A 23,214-nucleotide genomic window follows, 5' to 3' on the forward strand; every position below is an offset into this window, starting at 1 on the left:
ATGGATTGTGATCAGTCACTAGACTAAAATGTCTGCCGTAAATGTACTAGTGAAATTTCTTCACACCAAATACCAGGGAAAGTGCTTCTCTCTCAAGATTGGAATAATTTCTCTCTGCATTGGACAGTGTCCTGAAAGCATATGCGATTGGATGTTCTGAGCCATCATCCATTCGATGCAAGAGAACAGCTCCCAAGCCATATTGTGATGCATCGCACGCCAAGGTTAACTTCTTCTGACTATCATAATGGACGAGGAGTCTAGAGGACTTCAGGAAATCCTTAGACTTCTGAAAAGCCTGCATCTGCTCTTTACCCCAATGCCAGCGGGTCTCTTTATGTAGTAAATCATGCAATGGAGCCAACACGCTCGACAGGTTAGGCAGGAATTTCTGGTAGTAGTTAATCATGCCTAAGTACGATTTGAGTTCCGACACATTCTTGGGCGCTGGTGCATTGGTGATCGCTTCGACCTTGTCATCCAATGGCTGAATACCTTCTTTGCTGACCTTGTGACCCAGGTAGGTTACTTGAGGTACCATGAACACACACTTGTTTTTCCGAAGTCGTAAGCCAGCACTTGCTAGTCGTTTCAAGACTTCTTCCAGGTTGTTTAATTAAGTGATCTTCATCGCAGGCTCCGGACACTAGGATATCATCCACCCGGACGATTACATAAGGAATGTTCTGCAGTAGATTCTCCATGTTCCGCTGAGATATTCCTGGTGCTGACGATATCCCGTAGGGTAGGCGGTTGTACTGGAACAACCCGTTCTGTGTGTTAATGATGGTGTACTGTTTAGATTCATCATCCAGAAGAAGCTGCTGGTAGGCTTGGCTCATAACCAACTTCGTGAATTTTTCACCGCCTCCTAGTGTCGCCAGGAGGTCTTCAACCTTCAGGATAGGATAACTGTCCAGTTTTGACACTTGATTGACAGTTGTTTTGTAGTCTCCGCAGATGCGAATTTTTTTGAGTCGTCTGGTTTCAGAATAGGTACAATGGGAAAGCCCATTCCGAGAACTGAACCGGTTCAATCGTTCCCTCATCCTGTAGCCTCTTGAGTTCAGCCTCAATCTTCCCTGTCATAGCATATGGCACTGGTCTCGCCTTCAAGAATTTTGGTTGTGCCTCTGACTCCACATGAATTTTCGCCTTTGGGCCCTTGAAGGTCCCAAGTCCTTCTCTAAACACTTCTGAGTACCGGTCAACCAATTTTTCAAGTGAAGACTCTTGGTTGTTGTTGACAACTTGCATTTTGAACAACTCCTTCCAGTTGAGTGTCAGAACTCTCAACCAGTCCCTTCCCAGATCCTTCCACCACGAGTGTTTGCAGTTCCACTTCTTGTTTCTCATACTTCACAATAACATTCAAAGTTCCTACGGACACCGGGCGGGCGCTCTATCCACTCAGCTACGATAACTCATGGAGAGCAAGGTCATTTAACTGAGTTCATATATGACAGGTGTCCTGCATACTGCTAGGATCAACGCAATCGAAGTCATCGTGAGTAGTGACAAGTTAATAAAGATGTTGAATTTAAACTCGGTAATGAAATGTGAAGGTGAGTTAATCAACATGACACGAGCGTGGGACAACGTGTTTCATCCAACTGAACTACTGGAAAACTACTGGAGGAGCGGTTACACAGCTCACAACATTCTACACAAGCAACACTGGCGTTATCTGGTAAAGGTCTTATATTCAGACACAAACGAATAGGATTAAAGTAAGTCAGTAATGCTACTTCCTCTCTAAGTCACAATTTTAAAGTATATTTAATTAAATTTTAATTCCATGCATGGTCACATTACTTTTTGTCGTTTCGTCAGTATTGTCTTTAAAAGATTACTAGAATGATTGATTAAGACAATAAAGATACTTGTATTTCAGAAAAAAAAAGATATGGGTGATGTAATGTAAAATCGATGTCCACATTGTTCGCTTTAGATTATAATATTTATTTACAAGGCTTAAAATAATCGAAGAAGACTCTTAGTTAATGGAGAATATCTGCCTTTTCCCTTCTAGATTCTTTAATCGTTTTAAGCCTCGGAATTGAATTGCCCTTAGAAATATGACAAATAGTATTTCGTGTATTATGTTATGCCTGCACAACCATCTTGAAAGAGCATTTTTATAGAGAATTTCTCCTGAAATCAAACGGTTGGTCGGTTCCTCGCATTTGATAGCTAAAGTAACACTAAGATAGCAGCTTGACTCTAATCACAAAATAAATTGGGAAGTACGTACAGTGTTTATATACTCTGTAGCAAGACAAAGCGTGGTTCAATTTCAAGGCGTGTCAATGTTTATGAATAGATATAGTTTTCAGCAATTAAATTTACAATCGTGCTCTGTGGAAAATGAAGTTGGCTCTGATAGCATTGATTAAGTGCTTGATGTTTTTTAGTATAGAAAAATAGATCTGTAAGGAAAACGAAATGAAACATGTATGGTGCCAGTAGGCATGGAAAATTCTTAAATTCTTTAGCTAAGCACGCTGTTCGTGGTTGCCTTGTACCGCTCCCTTCTTTTTAGCATTCATACCTGGAAAGGAGAACCACAAGAATATCATTAATTATGTAAATTAATTAATTATAATATAATTATATTCTCTACTGCATGTTTACTTTTATTATTCAAATTAAACTTAGGAGTGGTTTGCTACACAAGTGAAGATTTAGTTACATCGATGTATCCCGCTGCACCATGCCCTTCAGTGCGATGTAATTGTATTTATTTAATACCATGTTACTTTTAGGCCTAGCCTGCTAGTTACGTCATGTTGTGTTTCTATATATGCACTCATTTTAATTTTACTTTATTTTATTTCATTTTATTTTATTTTACTTTATCTATATGCATTCAGCTGCGTGCACAAATGAATGAATGGCACCCGTTTACATCTTTACTCGTTTACACTATGTAAGGAGACACAAAGTGTACCTCACTCAAAATTGAACTTGTCAAGTAGTTTGAGGGTTCTCCTCGGGGATCATTCTTTTAGAGCCCGTTTCCTCCTTAAGCGGGGTAATCTTCAATTTGTTGACCAAACTTTTTCGCGTCACCTCATGAGTGGCCGCGGACTTTTTCCTCGCCCCTGCCCCTCCGTGTGATTGCTTGTATTTACTTCCTACGAGTTTTAAAATAATTCTAATATCGAATTTACCCACGTTGATTAAATATTCAAGCATTAAACGTTTTCATGCAAAGTGTGCCTTTTTTCAAATGCCTAGTCCTAGATCCCGTCCACATTACGCGGGAGAAATTTGAAAATTAAGCTTCATTCTACCGTAAGGCCTGCTGTCCCAATAGTTCGCAACGAAAACGGAGCTTTTCGAAAACTGGAGAAATTTGTAAACGCCGGCTTTGCGTTTTAGTGCAGACGGAAAACATTTTGAAAACAGGGCTTTCGTAAACGATGACATCACAATAATCGTGTGATTTCTCTTCCCGAGTTGTCTTCAAACACAAATCCAAAATGACCGGTAATTGTTGCGTTTTCACTGAACGTCTCCGGCGTTGTGTGGACGGAAAACATTTGATTCGTGTTCAGAGTGAAAACACCGTTTAAAATTTCACTGGCGTTGTGTAGACGGGCCTTTAACTAAGAAAGACAAGAGCCCTCAAGCCCCTCAAGCCCGTGTAACGTACAGTTTTGGTTAGGAATCATCGAAATCATCGGCAAAAGATAGGCTATACAATTTATTGTATAATAAGACCAAATCTAGATCTTAGAATAAGTCTGTTTCTTGCAATACATATGTAAACTATGTGAAGGAAAAGCCACTCTTCGAAAAGGTAAACAAGATGTTTAGTGGTAAAATCTCAAAACGATTTTCGGCTAATAGATAAAAAACACAAGTTTCGACTGTCTTTTTACAATTTGCCCTTTGAAGACTGCATGTGGTTAAGACAGTCGGAAGCTTATTTTTTTATATGCTTTCAATCAGATAATGTTTCTAGATTTTACCATGATTTATCCTTACTGCGACTCTTCTATATTTTTAAGATGTTCAGTAATCAAATTGAAAGTATACTACGTATATAAAAGTTTATTATTATCATCTCTTTAAGTCATGAATCTCTTACCGCATAAGTTGCACGTGATCCCGCACGTTGTTCTCATACTATGTGGAAACTTTTGGCAGTACCCCCGAGATTTAACTGACTGGCAAGAATCACGGTCATATACGTCTGCACATATGACTGAATCTAACGAGAAAAGTATTACAAAACATCAAGCAATATTGCTACATAAATAAATAATTTTTGAATTCAGAATGAACTGCAAAGAGTTATTATGGCTTTTGAGAACTTTTTTTGTTCTGATCTTGCGAATTGAAACACATTTTCAATTTATTCTAACCGATCTTGAGGAAAATTTAGTTCTCAAGACTGAATGAATTTGAAAACGATAATTCTCAGTTCTTAATCATTTTTTTCGTCTTAGTCCTTAGAGAAAGAATCATACCTTCAGATACTTGATCGTAACTTTCCTCCTTAAGCTGCTGTATTTCTTCGTCACTCAGCCTTTTTCGTCCTAACAAAAAATACGACGTGGTTTGTTACAAATTATTTTGTGACTTGCGTTGATGTGACCACTTACATTCGGTAAACCTTCTGCTCAAGAAAATGAACATTGCTGTGACTAGACACGCACATACGTATTGCGGACCTATTTCTTACTAGCGCCTGGCGCATGTACGTACAATCGACTCGCGGGACGTCCCATACGACTACGGATCCATCATGCATTACAATATACATGTACTGCGGACCTATATATTCCTTATTAATATAATTTCCAGAGGTGAATATAAGAATTGGACATTCTGATTGGTCGAAAAGCTCATCATATGACACTATATTCACCCCGCTGGAGCTTGGTTACTAAGCTCGCCATCTTTGCCATCTCGGCTAGTAAACATGGCGGACAGTTGCTGAGTGAAGTTTTCATTTATTCAAAAGACATCACTCCAAGTCCAGGATATTTGAAAGGATGGAGGATTTTTCAAAATGACTACTGTCACCCTTGGACCAAAACTCGCATTCAAGGCTTTTAAGAATCGTAAACGCAGTGGTTTCGTCGATCGCCAGCAGGTCAGATCGATTGACCGAAATTTATTTTTCTTCAAACTAAAACTACTCATTTTTAGGCGATGATGACAACAACGATAAAACATAGGTACCGGATGAATTTATTTTTCCTTGTGTTGCGCTCGTTTGTTTTACTGCCGAACTCGATGAGTAAATTGATTGACAACCCATGTATATGTAAGCTTATTATTAAAACTACGGCTGCATACGTGTATGCACACGACTAATTGCTTCTGTGTTTTTATGTTTTAGTCCGTTATTTTGTAGTCCTTGGTATTTAGCTCTGAAAATTATTCTTAAAAAATTATTCGCCTCAGGCTCAGTGAACATTGGTGAATATTTACCAGGACTGACAAAGGACTTTTCACATGAATGTGAAGCTTAGGATGTATAGGTTTCGCTATTCAAATTTAGGCGCCACTTATGCCAATGGTCTATGCACTGTAAACTGCTTCGTCCACAGGCTCTTCTTTTAAGCGCGAAGAGCGACTGGGTGACTGGGAGTGAACAAGAAAGCGCGAGTGGGAGTTGGTAGCGAGTGAGGAGCGCGAGCGCGGGAAGCGATGGGAAGGTTAGTAGGGAGTTTAAGTAATCACGGACGGCGACGCCGAGGACAACGTCGATTTAAAAAAATGACTTTATATTTTACCTACGAATCTCGCGATACTCTAAAGGCATTTACTTTGTATTTCACTGTCAAAACTATGACAAAACTAAATCTGGAACACAGCGATAAATTTGAAATAGAGATTAAAATTATCCGTCGATACTTGGTTCACATTCTCCAGACAACGCAGAATTTGGTCATTTCACGTTGTTGTTTTGCAGTGGACGGTCAAGAAATGTACCAAGATTAGAACGCACGTGTACAGCCATGGTTCTGCTCATTAAATCTTTTGTTTAGCGACGTTCCCTTTCCCGTTCCTGTTTCCGTCGTGGTTTTCTTAAACTCCTTATTGTCGCGTGGGCGACAGGGGTACTGTAGTGTCTAGGTTCTGTTTAAGGATAGACACCCAGAGATTCTTACCATCACACTGGTAGAGTAAGTTGGCCTGTAGGATGTCAAACCTACTGAGTGCCTTCCGCTGACCAACCTCCACACCTCTATGTAGAGGGACCAGTGTATCAAGCATGACAGGAAAGCGCGAGAAGAATGCTCTATTGTAATGCATGATGGATCCGTAGTCGTATGGGACGTCCCGCGAGTCGATCCACTTCCTGCCAAATCGGAAGAAGTTTCTTTCGTAACCTGTGAATGGAATAAATTAATAAACAGCATTTATTTCACACAGATCATAATACCCTAACAATTAACTGGCCCATGACTCTAAATATGGGGCACGTTTGCTTAAGTTAAAAGCGACTTTTTCCATGTTTACATAGCTGATCTCACCGCGAAGAGGGGTGGGGATTGGGAGAATTCGAGACAGTTATGAAAACCTTAGAGGCGGTCGAGCGTTTGCATAACTTTCGAGAATTCTCCTAATCCCCAAATTTTTAATTTTAGGACTAGTTTAATTCTGAACTTATTTTAGCGAATATAGTAATTGTAAAGTAGTAATGTTATTTTAAATAGTCGTGGGTCTTTTTCATGAGCCCCTGGCTCGGGAGATTGGGAAACCACTCCCTACGTTTACGACTTAAAATAAAGTTACCTTACCTTACCTTACCTTACCTTACCTTACCTTACCTTATCCCCCGAGTGCTAAGATGAGGAGATGTAACGCGGAAATTAAGTCTGTTCTTGCTTTTATAAAATATTTTTTGTCGCAACTGTGTTTACTTACTCTCGTCTAAACACACCTGTCGATCAATGACAGCGCGCGCACTATCTTAAATGTTATATAATTTAAAATCATGAGTATCGATTATGTTTTCTAGCAACGTGGCGTGCGATGTAGTTTCGCTGAAACACTATTTGATGCTGCAACAAAATATAGCTTTGTGGTTTTTTGTTATTCATATCCAGTCATCTGATTACTTGCTATGACATAAAAGCGCGTGATGTGACCTCAACTACTGAGCTGATTATCTATATAGTATGGAGGTGTCCGTATTGTAAGGGTAGAGATTACGTATGATGATCGAATTATTAAGAGCAGCTTCGTCTAAATATCAACTAGACTTGGAAATAGCGAAAAAATCGAATTTCTTCAAACTCGCCCAGAATGAAGCCCTACGGGTACTAGTTACAAAAATATTGTTTTAAGCTCGATAAATCAAAATTTTTTTTTTTCCGCAATTTTTTCGTTTCGATGCCCCAAATCGGCCAAAATCCATCGAAAATGAGCGGCATATTCAGAGGCTCGTAAACTCAAAAGTAAAAATCTTCATTACAATCTGATTACACGTCGTATTTGTACTTCCTTTCTTGTCTATTTAGAGCTAAATAGATCGTGATTTAATTGGAACAAAAATATTTGATGAATTTTCTAAATTAACGACCCAAGACAGCTTTACAAGAGATCTACATTTAGCCTATTTTCAAATGCTAAAAAGGCGTTCTGGTACACGGCTTTTCCCAAAACGCCTAGTTTGGTCTGAAAGAGCATTGTTTCTTCTTCAAATTAGTGAAATAAAATTTTTGGGTAAATAAAATCGCGAGCGCTGAGATAGCGAACTACATGCAGCACTTCTTCCTGAAAACGTGACCTTTGACCCAAGTGTAACGAAACCGATTACTGCAAGAAAACCCGGAAGAAAAGCAAACGCTTCGTTATTTTGAAACAATTTCTAGGGATATCTCTCCGAAACCATGATTGCAAGAAACTATTTCCAGATATGAAATCTTACAGGGTGAAGGAAGGAGCTAAAGGGTGCATTTTGACACAATAACTTTGTTTGCTGAGAATTGAATTGAAGTCAATTCCAGTGAAATTTGCAAACTTGAAGTATGTTAGCCGATACTTACCTGAATATTTATATTTATAGAAGAGTCGTCTTCTTGGATTAACCTTCAAAAGAAGCTGGACCCAGATCTGGAAACCTCTAAAAGAAGAAATGTTTAATGTTCCGTGACCTGCCCGCTGCTATAAATTCCATGCAGATGCCAACCGCATGTTTGTCGTAAAACCAACTGAACTCCACTGACAGTTTCCATGTGCAACCCCAAAATAAACAATCCCCAAAAATGTAAAGTGAAATTGGCTGTCTTCATGAACAGTTAGAAGCTAGAGTCAAGTTCCATTACCTTTAAAAAGTGCTTGATTTTATTTGTGTGCGTCGACTTTGTTCACTACTCTCACGTTCGAATACCGCGAATCGGTCACGTCAAAACAGTGCAGACCGTGCAGACTGCAGACACTTGTTTGGGCTTTTCATTGTGACTCCTTTTTTTGGGTCTAGTTACAAAATAGTGTTAAATATATCTGAAAGTTTGTCATTTATCCAAAGGCTGCACAAGCGCAATATTTGACTCTTGATTCAAAAGACAAACGCGTACGAGACTTTGTATGGGAAACTTACTCAGTCTGCACGGTCTGCAGTGTTTTGGCGTGACCGATACTACACCGTATTCGAAAGTGACAGTAACTACTGAGTGAACAAAGTAAAATCAAGCACTTTTAAAACGTAATGGAACTTGACTCTAGCTTCTAATTGTTCTTGAAGACAGCCAATTTCACTTTACATTTTTGGGGATTGTCTATTTTGGGGTTGCACATGGAAACTGTCAGTGGAGTTCAGTTGGTTTTACGACAAACATGCGGTTGGCATCTGCATGGAATTTATAGCAGCGGGCAGGTCACGGAACATTAAACATTTCTTCTTTTAGAGGTTTCCAGATCTGGGTCCAGCTTCTTTTGAAGGTTAATCCAAGAAGACGACTCTTCTATAAATATAAATATTCAGGTAAGTATCGGCTAACATACTTCAAGTTTGCAAATTTCACTGGAATTGACTTCAATTCAATTCTCAGCAAACAAAGTTATTGTGTCAAAATGCACCCTTTAGCTCCTTCCTTCACCCTGTAAGATTTCATATCTGGAAATAGTTTCTTGCAATCATGGTTTCGGAGAGATATCCCTAGAAATTGTTTCAAAATAACGAAGCGTTTGCTTTTCTTCCGGGTTTTCTTGCAGTAATCGGTTTCGTTACACTTGGGTCAAAGGTCACGTTTTCAGGAAGAAGTGCTGCATGTAGTTCGCTATCTCAGCGCTCGCGATTTTATTTACCCAAAAATTTTATTTCACTAATTTGAAGAAGAAACAATGCTCTTTCAGACCAAACTAGGCGTTTTGGGAAAAGCCGTGTACCAGAACGCCTTTTTAGCATTTGAAAATAGGCTAAATGTAGACCTCTTGTAAAGCTGTCTTGGGTCGTTAATTTAGAAAATTCATCAAATATTTTTGTTCCAATCAAATCACGATCTATTTAGCTCTAAATAGACAAGAAAGGAAGTACAAATACGACGTGTAATCAGATTGTAATGAAGATTTTTACTTTTGAGTTTACGAGCCTCTGAATATGCCGCTCATTTTCGATGGATTTTGGCCGATTTGGGGCATCGAAACGAAAAAATTGCGGAAAAAAAAAAATTTTGATTTATCGAGCTTAAAACAATATTTTTGTAACTAGTACCCGTAGGGCTTCATTCTGGGCGAGTTTGAAGAAATTCGATTTTTTCGCTATTTCCAAGTCTAGTTGATATTTAGACGAAGCTGCTCTTAATAACCGAGAGTGAGGTCGTTACGGGAAAATCTCAAACTGAGGCCTTGCCGTATTGACCGAGCGATAGCGAGGTCAATACGGTAGGCCGAGGTTTGAGATTTTCCCGTAACGACCGAACGGTCGAGGTTATTAAGTTGTTTATTATATGGCTCATGAATTAAAGAAAAGAAAAAATTAGTTGAGCGGAAGTCGTCAATTTACATCCGGCGATGCGCGCGTTTACCGATTCATTCATCGTCTCAAACCGAGGGCAAAACTACACAGTCATTGAACTTCACCACTGTATTACGTCTTCCGTTAAAAGTACACATTTCTTTACGGGAAAAATGATTGTCCGAGCCTCAAAAAGGTATTTTAGTATCGTGGTGCCACAACTTGATGGGGGAGTTTTTCCGACTTTTGTGGCGAAACGTCAACGCACATGGAAAAGACAGAAAGTGCTTCAAAATAGTCCAAACCAACGGTCTTTCGGTGAAACAAAATACTAATGCTTCAGAATGCACTGCTTAAAATAACTCGATCTTCGCATTCGCTTTCGACGACATATCTTCGCCTTCTTCATTCTGGGATTTATGGATTAATTTTTCAAGCTTTGTGAACGTCTAAAACTTCCTGTAGTTATCAGAAACACTGCTACCGACAGAAACCGCCCGATTGTTAACATCTGATGATCCTGGAAGCTGATTTACACTTGCTTGTGTTAAAGAGAGGTAATCTATTTGATGAGAACTGTGACGGAGTTCAATATTTCGGTAATTGTTGTGACTAAGATGATAACTTATAAGTTTCCTCGTGGTGTTCTGCTCAGGATGCATGACAGATCAGCCGATGGTGTTTTTCACTTAGCGATTTTAGCTTTACTTAAGACTCGGCAAACTTTGATTGTTTTTCCCTAGTGCCCACCAAGGTTACCGGCTGGTAAGTCAAAAACGACTTCTATATAAATTTTATTAAGGAAAAATCCCTAAACTTCTAGCTACTCGGAATTAAATTTACTTCTCTTACTGTTTTTAATCGGCTTTCATCGTTTCAATGCGATTGAATTTTCCGAGCCGGGCTCTTCCTAATTTGCATAATCCGTAATCGGTCCGTGGGCATTACGGCTGCATAATGACCGCTCAGATTTCGCTCTTAGCCAATCAGAGCGCGCGTTATATCGGCCACAAGCCAAAGCCATATAATAATAGTTAGTAACGGTTCTACTAAATTAAATTGAAAGTATAAAAATCGAGTTTAAAATACTTCAGAAACACCTCAGAAAGTCAACCTTCTGGAACTTTTCTCCAGCGGAAAGAAGTGTGTTTTCTTGTTAAGACTTGAACAGCTTCGATTTCTCACCTGGAAGAATATTCTTCTTAAGAATACGGACGTACTTATTCCTGTCCGGCCGACTGTGCTCGTGAAAGAAGCCGACAGCGTGGCCCAACTCGTGGATGATATTTCCTACTTTACACCTCAGAGCTGGGCTACCTATAGTCAGTTTCTGGCTTTTATCTCCACCGCGACCCACTCGAGAAGCGCAACTAGAAATAAATAAGAAAATAAATACGATCTGATTGGCAAAGCTTGAGAAAAAGAAACTTCGGTAATAGAATGAGCTAGAATAAAAAATCAAAACTCGACATCGTCAAAATGTCATTTATATCAAGTTTCAAAATTCGATAAGAACAGTAAAAGTGCATTGATCGTTGTGTTTCTGATTTAACAAGACCTACGCTCCAGTTTTTCACCAACTCCATCTTACTGATTCCTTTCTGTGGTCAGTCATGGTCAAAACTGGTACTGAAGTGCGACTGCCTTAACGTCCATTTTGACAACTGCATGTTTTCACCTTCAGCGGCTAAACTGCTTCAGCTTCAGACTTCACCGCTTTATTTTACCTCGGAGGGCCTGTACGTGTTGTAATGTTTTGTTGTCAGCAAAAGTGGCCTTTGTTAAATCACCTACCCTCCTTCAAAGACGAAGTTGATGTATCCTAAATCTTCAGGCGGATTCTTGACGCGTTTAAACTTGAGACAAGTGTGCTTCTGCCAATGACGCATAGCTGCACGAGCTCGTCTTCTACCTATCCTATCTTCAGAGATAAAAAAGAACACATTTAGTGACAAACGGCTGGTCATCCCAACATGTAGATAAAGGACTAACTAAATAGTTTCACTGAAAGTGCATTTAATTAAAGCGGAAGAAATACTGAAAAGTAACGTTCGGGGAATAATTATCACAGGGCAGAATAACTTTACACATACACATACCTACTCCTTTATCAAAGTTATAGTAGACTTTAGCTTTCGGCCAAAGGTACATTTTGTCTTTAATAAGGGCCCGTTTGATGCCAACTTGTGTGTCGTCGGCGTTTTTTATCTTATCCAGAAAAGCTTGCTGGTCTGGTGTTAACATCATGTCTCCTTCAAAGTAGTCTTTGCCTAAGTTCTCTTCGCCTGCAGAACAACAAGACGTTTGTTATATTACATTTTATCCTTGACACTAAAATGGAATGGCTGTGAGTCGTTAGCTGAACAAAGGTAAAACAATAAGAAGGAAACATCTAAAGGTCGTTAGCATTCAATTTTATCCTGCACTTTTCATTTCCTGGTAGCTGTAGATTTGGCCGATGACAAGAGACACTGGTTCCTGGGAAAATAGCAGCATAATTGGAAGGTAAAATGCACAGCTGTTGTTTGAGTCAATTCTAATGATCAAAAGTATATTAACATGCCTATTTCGTCATTGTCCTGTTGTTGAACCGAATCTTCTTCTTCTTGAGCGAGCGTTGCTCTATCCGTGGCCAGTTGATTTGGTGTTTCTGGGGCACTCACAGGTGTACTGACATCTGTATCACAAGGAACGAAAAAGCGAAAAAAACAAAATGCATATAAATAAATGCATAAAATTAAACCGGACGTTAAAACTGTCGCCAGCTTGGTTGTCCTCAGCATGTTATCTCGATTTGGTCACTGCCAGCCTCATGTTCTCGTCTAAAATAAAACGTTTATTCGTCAGTGATCATAACTGGTGACTGTAGCTAAATTTGGCGTAACTTGCAATTAGCAACTTTAGGGTAAGGCGTTTGCTGCTTTAGACTGATCTGAAGATATAACAAGGAATCGGGATTCATGCAATATATTTAATTAATGAACCACTTTGAAACGCTTACCTCGGGAGTAAGGCAACATATCGCCTTCATCGTCGTCTCCTTCCAATATATCTTCCTCGTCTACTCTGTAAGCTTTGCGCAACTGAGGTTTAAGCTGATTTTCTTTAAAGACCATCGACCTAGAGTCGGCCGTGGCATGCTTGATTGCCTTGTCACTGGTTTTAGCTTGAGTGAACGTTTTTGGGGTCGTTTTGCTCTTCAAGATCGTATGCAGATGGCTACTCTTTTTCTCTGTTTTGTGGGATGTAGCGTCCTTTTTCACAGATACCTCTGCATTTCCCCTGTGCTTTTTGTGCTTATGTTTCTGCACCTTACTTCTTAGCACCTTGACCTCATGTTCACGCAGTGGTCGTTCCCATAATTCGTTGTCTACAGAGTCTTGTTTCGTTTTGTTTTCTTTTCTTACTTCATCCCGGTAATCTGAACAACAAACATGTTGAGTTGTTTTCATAATCATACGACACTAAGTGAGGGTAAACTACTTACACTGAAGTGTTAAAACGTTGAGAGTATAGTGATCATTGACGTATTATGAAAGATCCAGCAAACTTATAACCCATACTTTTTTAGTTATAAATGCGCTCATTAATTACAGCTATGGTAACGTAAAGAGGAATAATTAGCTTAAAAATGCAGTTGTGTCAATTTATTATGCGCATGGGCTACATGCAAAAAATTCGTTACTCATGACCTAGCCATGGATGTAGGTCAGCACTAGTAACATCACCTTCGAATTTCGACAATTGTCGCCAGAAATGATTAGGCATCTATCTTCAAAATTTTTTGAAATAATCTTCGGAGAATTTCAGAATCTTAGAAAGTACGACACGCGTCGGTCATCTTTTGGTTTCTTTGGGGATATTTAGACAGCTATCTTAGGTAAAATTCTCGGGAAAAGATCGAACTAACTTAAAATTGGAAGATCCTTCGGCAGACGTTTGCAACCTCTGAAATATTTGGTGTTCGTTACGTTGATCAAAATCGTTTGCATGAGATTCAGGGAGCCCTCAGAAGATAAATGAGAAATTTGTACAATAATCTTATTAGTAAGGCGTTTTATTTTGTCATGCAAGAGGCGATGATATAGCTCAATGACATAGGGTGCGTTCTTTAGGAGTGATCAGGATCAGGATCAGTGATCCAAGATCACTCAGATCATGGTGCATCAAAGGAACCGATGATCCGTCACCAGAGTGGATTCATCGGTTCCTTTGATGCACCATGATCCGAGTGATCTTGGATCACTGATCCTGACCCAGATCACCTCAAAGGAACGCACCCATAGTCTCTTGATTTTGTTTGTGGGTGATTGTTTTTGCCGCCTGGACATGAACTCCACACATCTTCCCGCGCTATTTAGGCAAACGCAAGTTACTATTAAAATAACAGGCTTAACGAACATCAGAAGTCGAAACCACAGGGAATTCCTGTTTTCTAGTAAAATTTCACTAGCTACTAATAGCAATTTTAAGTGAAACGGCCATACCCGGACATTGATACAGCAAGTTCCCTTGTTGAACATCTAGGTCGCTAAGGCCGATCCTTTGACCAATGGTTGCTGTGGTTGTTTGTGTGGGCTCCAGAGTTCGTAAACCTTCTTCTCTAGTAAAGAAGAATTCCCCGTAGTGCATAACAGAACCATAGTCGTAACCCACTTCGAGAGAGTCGACGGTTTCAGTAGTTTCTTTTTCGAAGTTCTTTTGATAACCTGGTAATAAAACATTTATATACAGAGAAATGAGTTACGTTGTTATGTTAGTATATTTATTTAAATGCATTTTTTTACATAGTTTTGTATGGTTTATTGCACTGTAGAATTTCTTTTCTGTACATAAAAGGAATGAAAAAAGCGACAAAAGTCGCGTTTTTCTAGTCATCTGAAATTGTTAAAGTAATTGAATGGTTTTGATTTGGCTCTCTGTCTTAAACTTATTTAATATATAATAATTAAATGAATGCGTGCACTCTGATTGGTCAATCAGCTATGATTTATTGTGCCAGTAAACTCATGGAAATTTCGCGTGTCTTCTGAATTATTATATAAAAGCAATAGACCACAAGTTTCTATGGTTTAGAGGCATGATAAACCACGCGGGATGTTGGAAGAACACGAGAAGAATTCGTAAATCACTCGTCTGCGGCTCGTGATTTACAAATGCTTCTCGTGTTCTTCCAACATCCCGCGTGGTTTATCAGCCTATAAACCATAAAAACTTGTGGTCTATTGCTTAAGGGCCCATTAACCGATCTTTTCGAGCCGTTGCTAAGGAAAATTTATTCTCATACAACCTCATCATTTTTAGTTAGTTCAGAGTTATTTCATGTGTTTTAACTTTTTCATGATCAGTAACACTAGTGATGACGTCATCAGGCCACGCCCATGGTCATGTGACTAATACAGAAAAAATGCAAAGGCTCCCAGGCAAATTACTTTATCGAGAATTTTTTCATTGATTTAATATTTCAATTTAAATCCACATTACGCTATGCATCGATTTTGTTTCATTTCTAAAAGGTCAGATTTTGAAAGCATTTCAAAATATTGAAAAATTCGTAATTCTCTGAAAAAAAGCATGATTTCGAAAAAGGAATGCATAGCTACGTTTCCAACATTGGCTTTAATCGAAATTCGTCGAAAAAGGCTGGATTTAATGAAAAACCGCGTTTCCTTTAGCATTTAAAGAAACCGGAAGTGCGCCCGATAGATATTGGAAGTTACCCTATCAGCGCGTGCGCAATTTACACCACCAGCGCACTTCGGTAAGATCAAACAAAGCCACACGGAGTTAGTTTTTCTCTTTCTACTGCTCTTATTTATCTGTCTTTCTCTTATTTTGTCTTTGCTTGTACTTTTTTTTGCTTTGCATTTTGTGAAACACAAAAAAAACTTCTAAAACGTTAGCAAATTTGCAAGTTTTTGAGTTGTTATTATTTTCAAGCTGACGTAAGTAACCGGAAGTGAAATTTCACCTCCTTAGCAACGCGCGCGAGCGCGCGCATGAATCGGTTAATGGGCCCTTAATTAGTTGATAATGTTAAGCTGCTTTTCTTTAATATGTTATCGCTCTACCTCAGTGTGAAGGTGAAGAAAAAAAGAGAAGTACGGTGAAAGCGCGGTAAGCGTTATTGTATGGCAATTGATATAGGGTAACTAACTCGGATTACAAATTCCAGTCCAAAATTCATCAGAATTGACTCATGTGCCGAATGAAAGTCAACTGTCTAAAGACAGACAAACTTACTTTTGTGACTCTCAAGTGCCCGTGTACTCACCGCCTTCAATATTGTCCCAGTGAACAGTGACGTAATCATCACGATCCGGTCGACTGTGTTCGTGAAAGAACCCCAAAGCATGCGCAATTTCATGCACGATGTTACCATGTTTACAAGTAATTGAGCCATCTGAGTTTCCTACTGAAATTGTCTGTCCACCGCCAATACGTCCTACATATGACGAACATCTAAAAAGTACAAAAAGAAGTTATCATCCACTAGTGATCAAATTTTGCGTTTTGGTACAAGACTAGAAATTGTTTAGTTTCATCTAATTTTTGCCTGTCTGTTTTTCTTCCTGAAAGCAGACTTGCTCACGCGAACTTCCTTCCAGGTCTTAGGTCACTCTGTCTTTCTGTCTGCCTCTTCACAGTGGTAACCGTGAATTCTTTATCGCCGACTGAATTTCACTATCGAACAACACGCTGGATATGGATCATTTACTTAATGTCATTCTTATCGCGTGAATACTTGGAATGGCGAGTGATTTGCTGAGTATAGCTAAACTTCAATTGCATTTTAGCTTGGGAAGATATGGTTGCTAAAGTTGTCGCTCTAATGATACAAGATTGAATAAAAAAGATACCCCTTCATTAACCTAATGAAGAAAATAATTTGGTCCGGTGTCTGAATGGTTCACAATGTTAAAAGATATACTATATGTTTATTGGGAAGCTGCATAATTATATTCGAAGCTTCGATCTCACCATATATGGTTTTGTTTTGTCGCGACTGTATATGTAATATATAGTGGTAATTAATGTGAGCATTATTGACGCAAGAGTCGTCGTTTCGTTTCTTTTAATTTTATTGACTATTCCCTGGCTTAGGTAAAACAGGACTTCAGTTTTGCTATCCATTCTCTACTTTTAGAAGTTACATAATGTGATAAGTCGTACGTACCCTACCTCGTAGACAAAATCTATGTAATCTTCGTCAGCATCAGTTTTCGGTCGGAACGTAAGGCAAGTTTTACTGCCCCACTCAGCTACTGCTGACTGTATGTAACCACGAGTTTCAGCGCCTGTAGTCAAAGCAATAATGCACAGATGTACCTAACACCTTCTGTAGATTAATGATTAGTCAGCACCATTAATGAGGGCCTCAATGGGCTTTGCCGTAAAACGAGATACAAATTTAGCTGTTAGGCGTAAAAAAAAAAAAATTCCAAAAATTCAAACATTAGCCATAAAAAATAGCAACCGTAATAACATTCTCAAACCCGAAAGTGAAAGTATCAAGGTATCTGGTCAAGACTTTTTGTGTCTTGTTTCCGTCTACAATCCTTATGATAGTACATTTGTCCGTCCCAGAATGGTTCTAAGACCATAAATTTGTTTTACAGTAATCAAAATAATTTTTGGACTTTTTTAAGCAATGAAAGTTGATTTTTTTTTTTTTAACTTTTTAAAACAATGGTAATAAATTTCTAAGATTTCAGTTAACCGCAAGAAAATTGAAGTAACCTTTGACCGTAAAAAAGCCAAAACATTAACCGCTAGCCGTAAAAGCCACTACCCCATTGAGACCCACATGAATCTCTGCACAAGCGACTTCTGCACTCGCGACTTGTATGGCTGGATATCAATTGAATGAATTATTGCCATCTAACAGAGTAAAACAAAACAACAACCAAGCAAAAAGCCGTAGATTTTCACATGGCCTGTTCCCATACAGGTCAAGTTTTACTCCATTGACTCTTATTTCTCCTTCGCCCAGAGGATTGGACCCCTAAAGATGTTTTTCACCTCCCCATGGCCATACCCTGGGGATTACCATCCCCTAAAGCCAGGATTGCCACCGCACACTCACAGTGGCCCAATGTCTTTCTTTGGAGTACTTCCGCTCTCATCCCTTTTTCCCACGATTATTCTGGGACTAGACACTAGGTGTTTGTAGTAAAGATTACGTGTTAGTAGCTTAAATTGGAGCCTGTGATACGTGGCATGCTTGGCTGCAATAAGAGAAGAATTCGTGCAGTAAAAGAATGCAATGCATGGGTGTTTGGAATTTACAGGGTAGAGAATAAATAGTCAAAAACAAAACAAAACAAAACAAACATACGAAATAATCTTAAAAAAAGGCTACATCTTTGTTTGGTATTTTTCTTTTTCTGCTATCAAGTCCTTTTAGTGTCAAGTTGTTATGTAGCTACTTTGTAAGTTTCCCATGTTCAACATGGAGGAAAACACTTATCATTGCAGCTTTTATGGATTGTTAACAGCGGATTTATCGGTGCTACTCGTACATCCATGTGCAGTAACAACAGTTACGTAGCTGTGTTACGCGTTTTATGTTTTGGCTGTTAAAAACGGTCTATACAGTTTACCGAGAGAATTTCGAATGTTCTTTTCCTTATTCGAAAGTGGTGTTTGAAGATCGTTGAACTCAACCGGCACATATCTGGGAACGGTCTGCTCAAAACAGCCAATTATACGGGTTAAATTTCTACCCATGAAACAGCTCGCACAATATCATCGATAAAATCGAAATCGTCATCTAGTTCTGACACGAGCAACAGTGATCCAACATCCGCCATTTTAAATGAGCGCGAAAGTCTTTTCGCGAGTAGGATGGAGCAAGACCTACCGGACCCATCGCGATCCATTTGCCCCCAAGAAAATTTCGAACCTCAGCCCGGAAATTTTGGTTGAATGTATCACGCCCTAAGTCTCGGTTGCCTCTGGTGGTACTGATCTCGTTTAAACTTTCTTTCTCCTAGCATGTGTCACAGCCGCCCTCATTGCAATAACTTTTAACATAAAATCGTTACATTTGCTACTTACTCAGATCGTCAGCAAGCGAATATGGAACCACTTGGTTGGGCCACAATTTTCTCACATCTTTTATAAGAGCTCTTGTTTGGAGGTTGCCCCCTTCTCGGGTTGATTTTATATAATCTTTCAGCTGCTGAGTCAGTTTAATGTCTCCTTCAAAGTAGTCCATTCCCTTGTTTAACTCGCCATATGTTGCTGAAAATCAAAAGTGCAAGTCCATAGAAAGAAACCGTCATAAATCAGTCACATAAGGGAATGGTAACTCTTAAACAGCCTGAAATAATTCTACTTTCGCATTCTCTATTTCCCAGTTGCCCATAATTCACTCGGTTTGCCCCCCAAATTTTGCATAAACTATTGTTGTGAAATGGTCTTGGGAATATGCAGACCTCCCAAGAACAGTTTACAACAATAGTTTATGCAAAATTTGGGGGTAAACAGAGTGAATTATAGAGAATAAGAATGTTGCAAGAGTTGATGTTGGAAGAACTATATCGTTGTACAAATAAGAGAGCAATGAACACCGTACCGTTCATGGTATATCAGGTGAGGTGGTATTCAAACTAGAAAAATCAGTGACCGATCTGATGACCCTAATAATTTCACATTTATGTTAAAAAATCTAGCGCTCCTCAATACCAGTCTTCTTATGCAGCTTCGGTCACTTTAACTACTGCGATAACGACATAATGATGTCAGCGGCGGAGATGTTGTTAGTACTGGTGGTGGTTATGATCGTCGTTATGATCAAAACAACGAAAACCCTTTCTTTTCTTCTATGCATTGCATTGAAGATGAAAAGATATCATCATTACCTTCCACTTCTTCATCGTACATCTTCAGGGTTGTTGGGTCTACCACCCGGTTTGGATCTGTAACACTGTTTGCAACGCTAAAATCTGACGGAGAGGACAAAGTTACGCCGTGTTGTGTTGCTATGTAAAAATATGCTTTTCTAGAACCCACGAGTATATCGTACTGTTCGATTGGACAAAAAGAATGCAGTATATATGCATTGTTACATTGTGTTAGCTTAGGACACATCGTCAGCGGTGACTTAAACCAAAGTCAATGTTGATCTATGGTGTTTCGATCGATAAGGTCGTTAGACACTTTTCCCATGACATTTTACCCCCGATGTCATTTGTGACAATTCCAGGCTCTCAATGTGATTTAAGTGTGTTGGTAGAAGACAACAGTTACTCAAATTGCATTCTTTGTAACCTTTACAGAATGAGTTTTTCTTTCCTATTGTCAGGGTGTTTTCTTTTTCTTCGTCTCCTTAGCTAAGTTCTTGCAATTGATAGTTTATGTCATCAGTAAATAGTTGGTAGGCTTTTTGATAGTTTATTTGACAAACTCCCCCCGGTCAGTGGGATTCTAATCATAAGTGGCTCCAATTGCTAGAGGGGTGTTTCCTCTCGGCTAGCTAAATTTCGACACGTGAATAAAGTTTTTGATAGATAGATAGATAGATAGATAGATAGATAGATAGATAGATAGATAGATTGATTGATTGATTGATTGATTGATTGATTGATTGATTGATTGATTGATTGATTGAAAAAAAGGAAAAATTATAAGAAAGACAAAACTGTGGCGCAAAGCTTTATTTCGAAACTTGTTGTGTTTTTGTTGTTTGCACTCCAACTCATTCCCTTCCTCTCCAAAATACGAATCTTAAATTCCATTATACATCCCATAGACACTACTAACAACATCATCTCGTCCATAATTAAATTCCAGCCTCATTAAGGTTAATGAACTTTTACTAAATGAGCAAAAACCAGCTATGCGCAAATAGAGACACCGTTCGAAATAATTTCTCGTTTGCTAACTTATCTTTTCTGTTTTCAAGCTAACTTCATTTTAATAAGTTACCGAACTTAACAAAAAGACAAATTTAGTTTGTCAGATCTTTTAGGCTTGGCAAGTAAGAATCTCAGTTCGTTAAGTCCATTAAGTATGTAGTTAATTAAGAAGTCCTTAATGTTACCTGGAACACTGCTTACTCTTCTTACCTCTGCATATGAACAGCTGTAGTATCAATAGAATGACATGGAGGTCGAAACCTTTCATCCTTACTATCTAAGTCACTCTAGATGTCTTTAAAAAAAATAACAAAAGAAATATGGTTTATAATCTTGAGTTTCTAAGTTAACCACTATATGAAAGTTTTAGCTGTTACATTTTAGACCAGTCGAGGTAGAGTGTCGACATAGGCATGTGGTCCAATTTCAGTAAGTAAGTAAGAGACTTCATTTTATGAGGGTAACACTCAAGTCTTAATATGTCACAATTGCACAGAAAACTGCTATGTAATAGTTACAATTTATCATATATGACAGGGAAGAATACGTATCCTTTTACGAACATACGAATCTTGAACATGATTTTTGAAATGAATATAGTGTAAATTTAATGTTAGTCGTTTCGACATAAACGTCAAGCAAACCGTTATCACGCTGAGTGCAGACTAATCGGAGTGCTACTGAATTAGGTTAACATTAATCCAAGAGTGGTATTCAGGCTAAACTGAATAGTAACCGTGACGTCGACACTTAGAACTCATAACTCAAACTCATGGGATTGACAATCACACAATGATGGCAGAAACTAGTTATCAAACCTACTTATCAAAAAAAGTATGTATGTATGTAGTTCTATTCTGTGTAATCCGGCGCAAGCAAGGTAACAGTGGAGTCACACAGTTTGTCGCGCCCTTGGCAAGCACTATAAATCACTTTAGTCTACATGTATGAGCAGTAGGATTTATAGGAAAAAGTATTAATGAATGATTTCTTTGGCTAACACCCTGATCTTTTCCAAGGAGCAAAAGATTCAATAAGATATGTGTTGAGAATGATTTCCCCTTTTTAGCTGTATTTTACATGTATGGGCCCTTAGCAATGCGAAAAATGAAAGACAAACAAAGGGGCTGGTACCAAATGATGTTCAGAAACACAGCATGTTGGATATCACGAAACTAATTAGCAAAAAAAAAAAAAAAAAAAAGATATTTGAATTTGTAAAAGAGCTACATTTTTATAAACCAATCAGGATGAAAAAATGCCAAAAATAATTCAATTAGCCCTATAACTCATTTTGATCTGTCGACATTTTTACGGGCATGTTCTTGGCAAGGCTAGACATAAGTAAGCAACCTAACAACGAGGAGCCGTTATTATTGTTGAACCCATATTTTACGTAGAATAACTTGTTCTTTTCTGGTACTAATTCACGCAACTACTTAATGTAGTTGTGAAGCTGTTTTGGTCAGCGAAGTTCGGTCATTACGCAAGATCATGATCAGTCATATCAACGGACGAGGAAGCTGTTAATAGTGACAAGGAAAGAAGGCTACTTACATGTACCTTGTAAACAGAGTCAAGTTTCCCTGCTACTCCGTTTTAGGGGCAGTTTTGAAACGCCAATTTCCCCTCTCGTCGTTTTTTCTTCAAAGATGGTCTTCTCGTGAATAAAAGAGAGCATATGGAGCGAGCAACGACAACTAACCTTATTGGTCGATTTGTAATGTTGTTAGACAGGTACTCGTCCACGGTTGAGATCACTAATGACAGGTATTTTATTTCTGGCCCTGAAATTTAACCTTAATTGTTTTAATCGTGCAAGGAATCGAAAACATTTGACTGACGGCATTTCCTTCAATTCCTTAGAAGAATGAGAAAACAATGCTAACGAAGAAGGACCAATCTTTTTTGTTTTGGTTTGACGGCATGAGTAGCAAGGCCGTAGGCCCATGAAGACAAGGCACAAAGTTCAAGCTTAGCGAGGCCAGAAGTAGATATCAGTTTTTCTCTTGAGCGAAATTTGTTTTGCGCCGCGACCAACAAAGCCGGTGCAGTGCAATTATCGATATACCCAATGCAGGAAAAGTACCCTTTTGAGGCCGAATATCATTTGACTTCTTGCAGTATCGTACGGTGCCAAGAAACGATCTAACAAGCTAATTCGACAAGATTTAAATACTTTTTGTCTCTATACCTCAATATAACTGCCAAATTTGTAGGCCTATCGCATCTGGAGATTTTCATCCATCTTTGACTATACAAATTTAACAGATTTCTTTATCTTATCTGGTTGATCATTGAGAACATGACTTTTCATGACTTTTTTCCGGCTGGACAGTTTATTTTCTAAAATACATTTGACACCTTCGTTCATAGAAAAAAGGGCCAAACTTTGTAAATAACAACAGTTTTCTAAAAACTATGGCT

At 38.6% G+C, this 23,214-nt stretch overlaps 1 protein-coding gene across 3 annotated transcripts; it reads right to left on the reverse strand.

Moving 5' to 3' along the window:
* Positions 1-17: 17 nt before the first annotated feature.
* Positions 18-22,539, reverse strand: LOC145478400 (uncharacterized). 3 transcript variants are annotated; one of them, XM_081456419.1, is made up of 18 exons: positions 22,345-22,539; positions 20,998-21,082; positions 19,792-19,875; positions 18,986-19,171; positions 17,103-17,223; positions 16,200-16,387; positions 14,413-14,634; positions 12,927-13,346; positions 12,489-12,602; positions 12,025-12,210; positions 11,720-11,846; positions 11,111-11,295; positions 6,132-6,353; positions 4,479-4,547; positions 4,097-4,219; positions 2,951-3,137; positions 1,370-2,551; positions 18-58 (listed from the first exon to the last, which is right to left on the reverse strand). In XM_081456419.1, exons 2-16 carry the CDS (start codon positions 21,053-21,055, stop codon positions 2,971-2,973), a joined length of 2,472 nt encoding a protein of 823 aa, XP_081312545.1. In that variant the 5' UTR covers positions 21,056-21,082; positions 22,345-22,539; the 3' UTR covers positions 18-58; positions 1,370-2,551; positions 2,951-2,970. The 3 variants fall into 3 exon arrangements, with proteins under 3 accessions (XP_081312545.1, XP_081312543.1, XP_081312544.1); XM_081456417.1 differs by lacking the exons at positions 18-58; positions 20,998-21,082; positions 22,345-22,539 and having other exon boundaries at positions 1,081-2,551; positions 19,792-20,196; XM_081456418.1 differs by lacking the exons at positions 18-58; positions 1,370-2,551; positions 20,998-21,082; positions 22,345-22,539 and having other exon boundaries at positions 2,815-3,137; positions 19,792-20,196.
* Positions 22,540-23,214: the final 675 nt, after the last annotated feature.

This window comes from Orbicella franksi, chromosome 2 (genome assembly GCF_964199315.1).
Source record: "Orbicella franksi chromosome 2, jaOrbFran1.1, whole genome shotgun sequence".
NCBI lineage: Eukaryota > Metazoa > Cnidaria > Anthozoa > Scleractinia > Merulinidae > Orbicella > Orbicella franksi.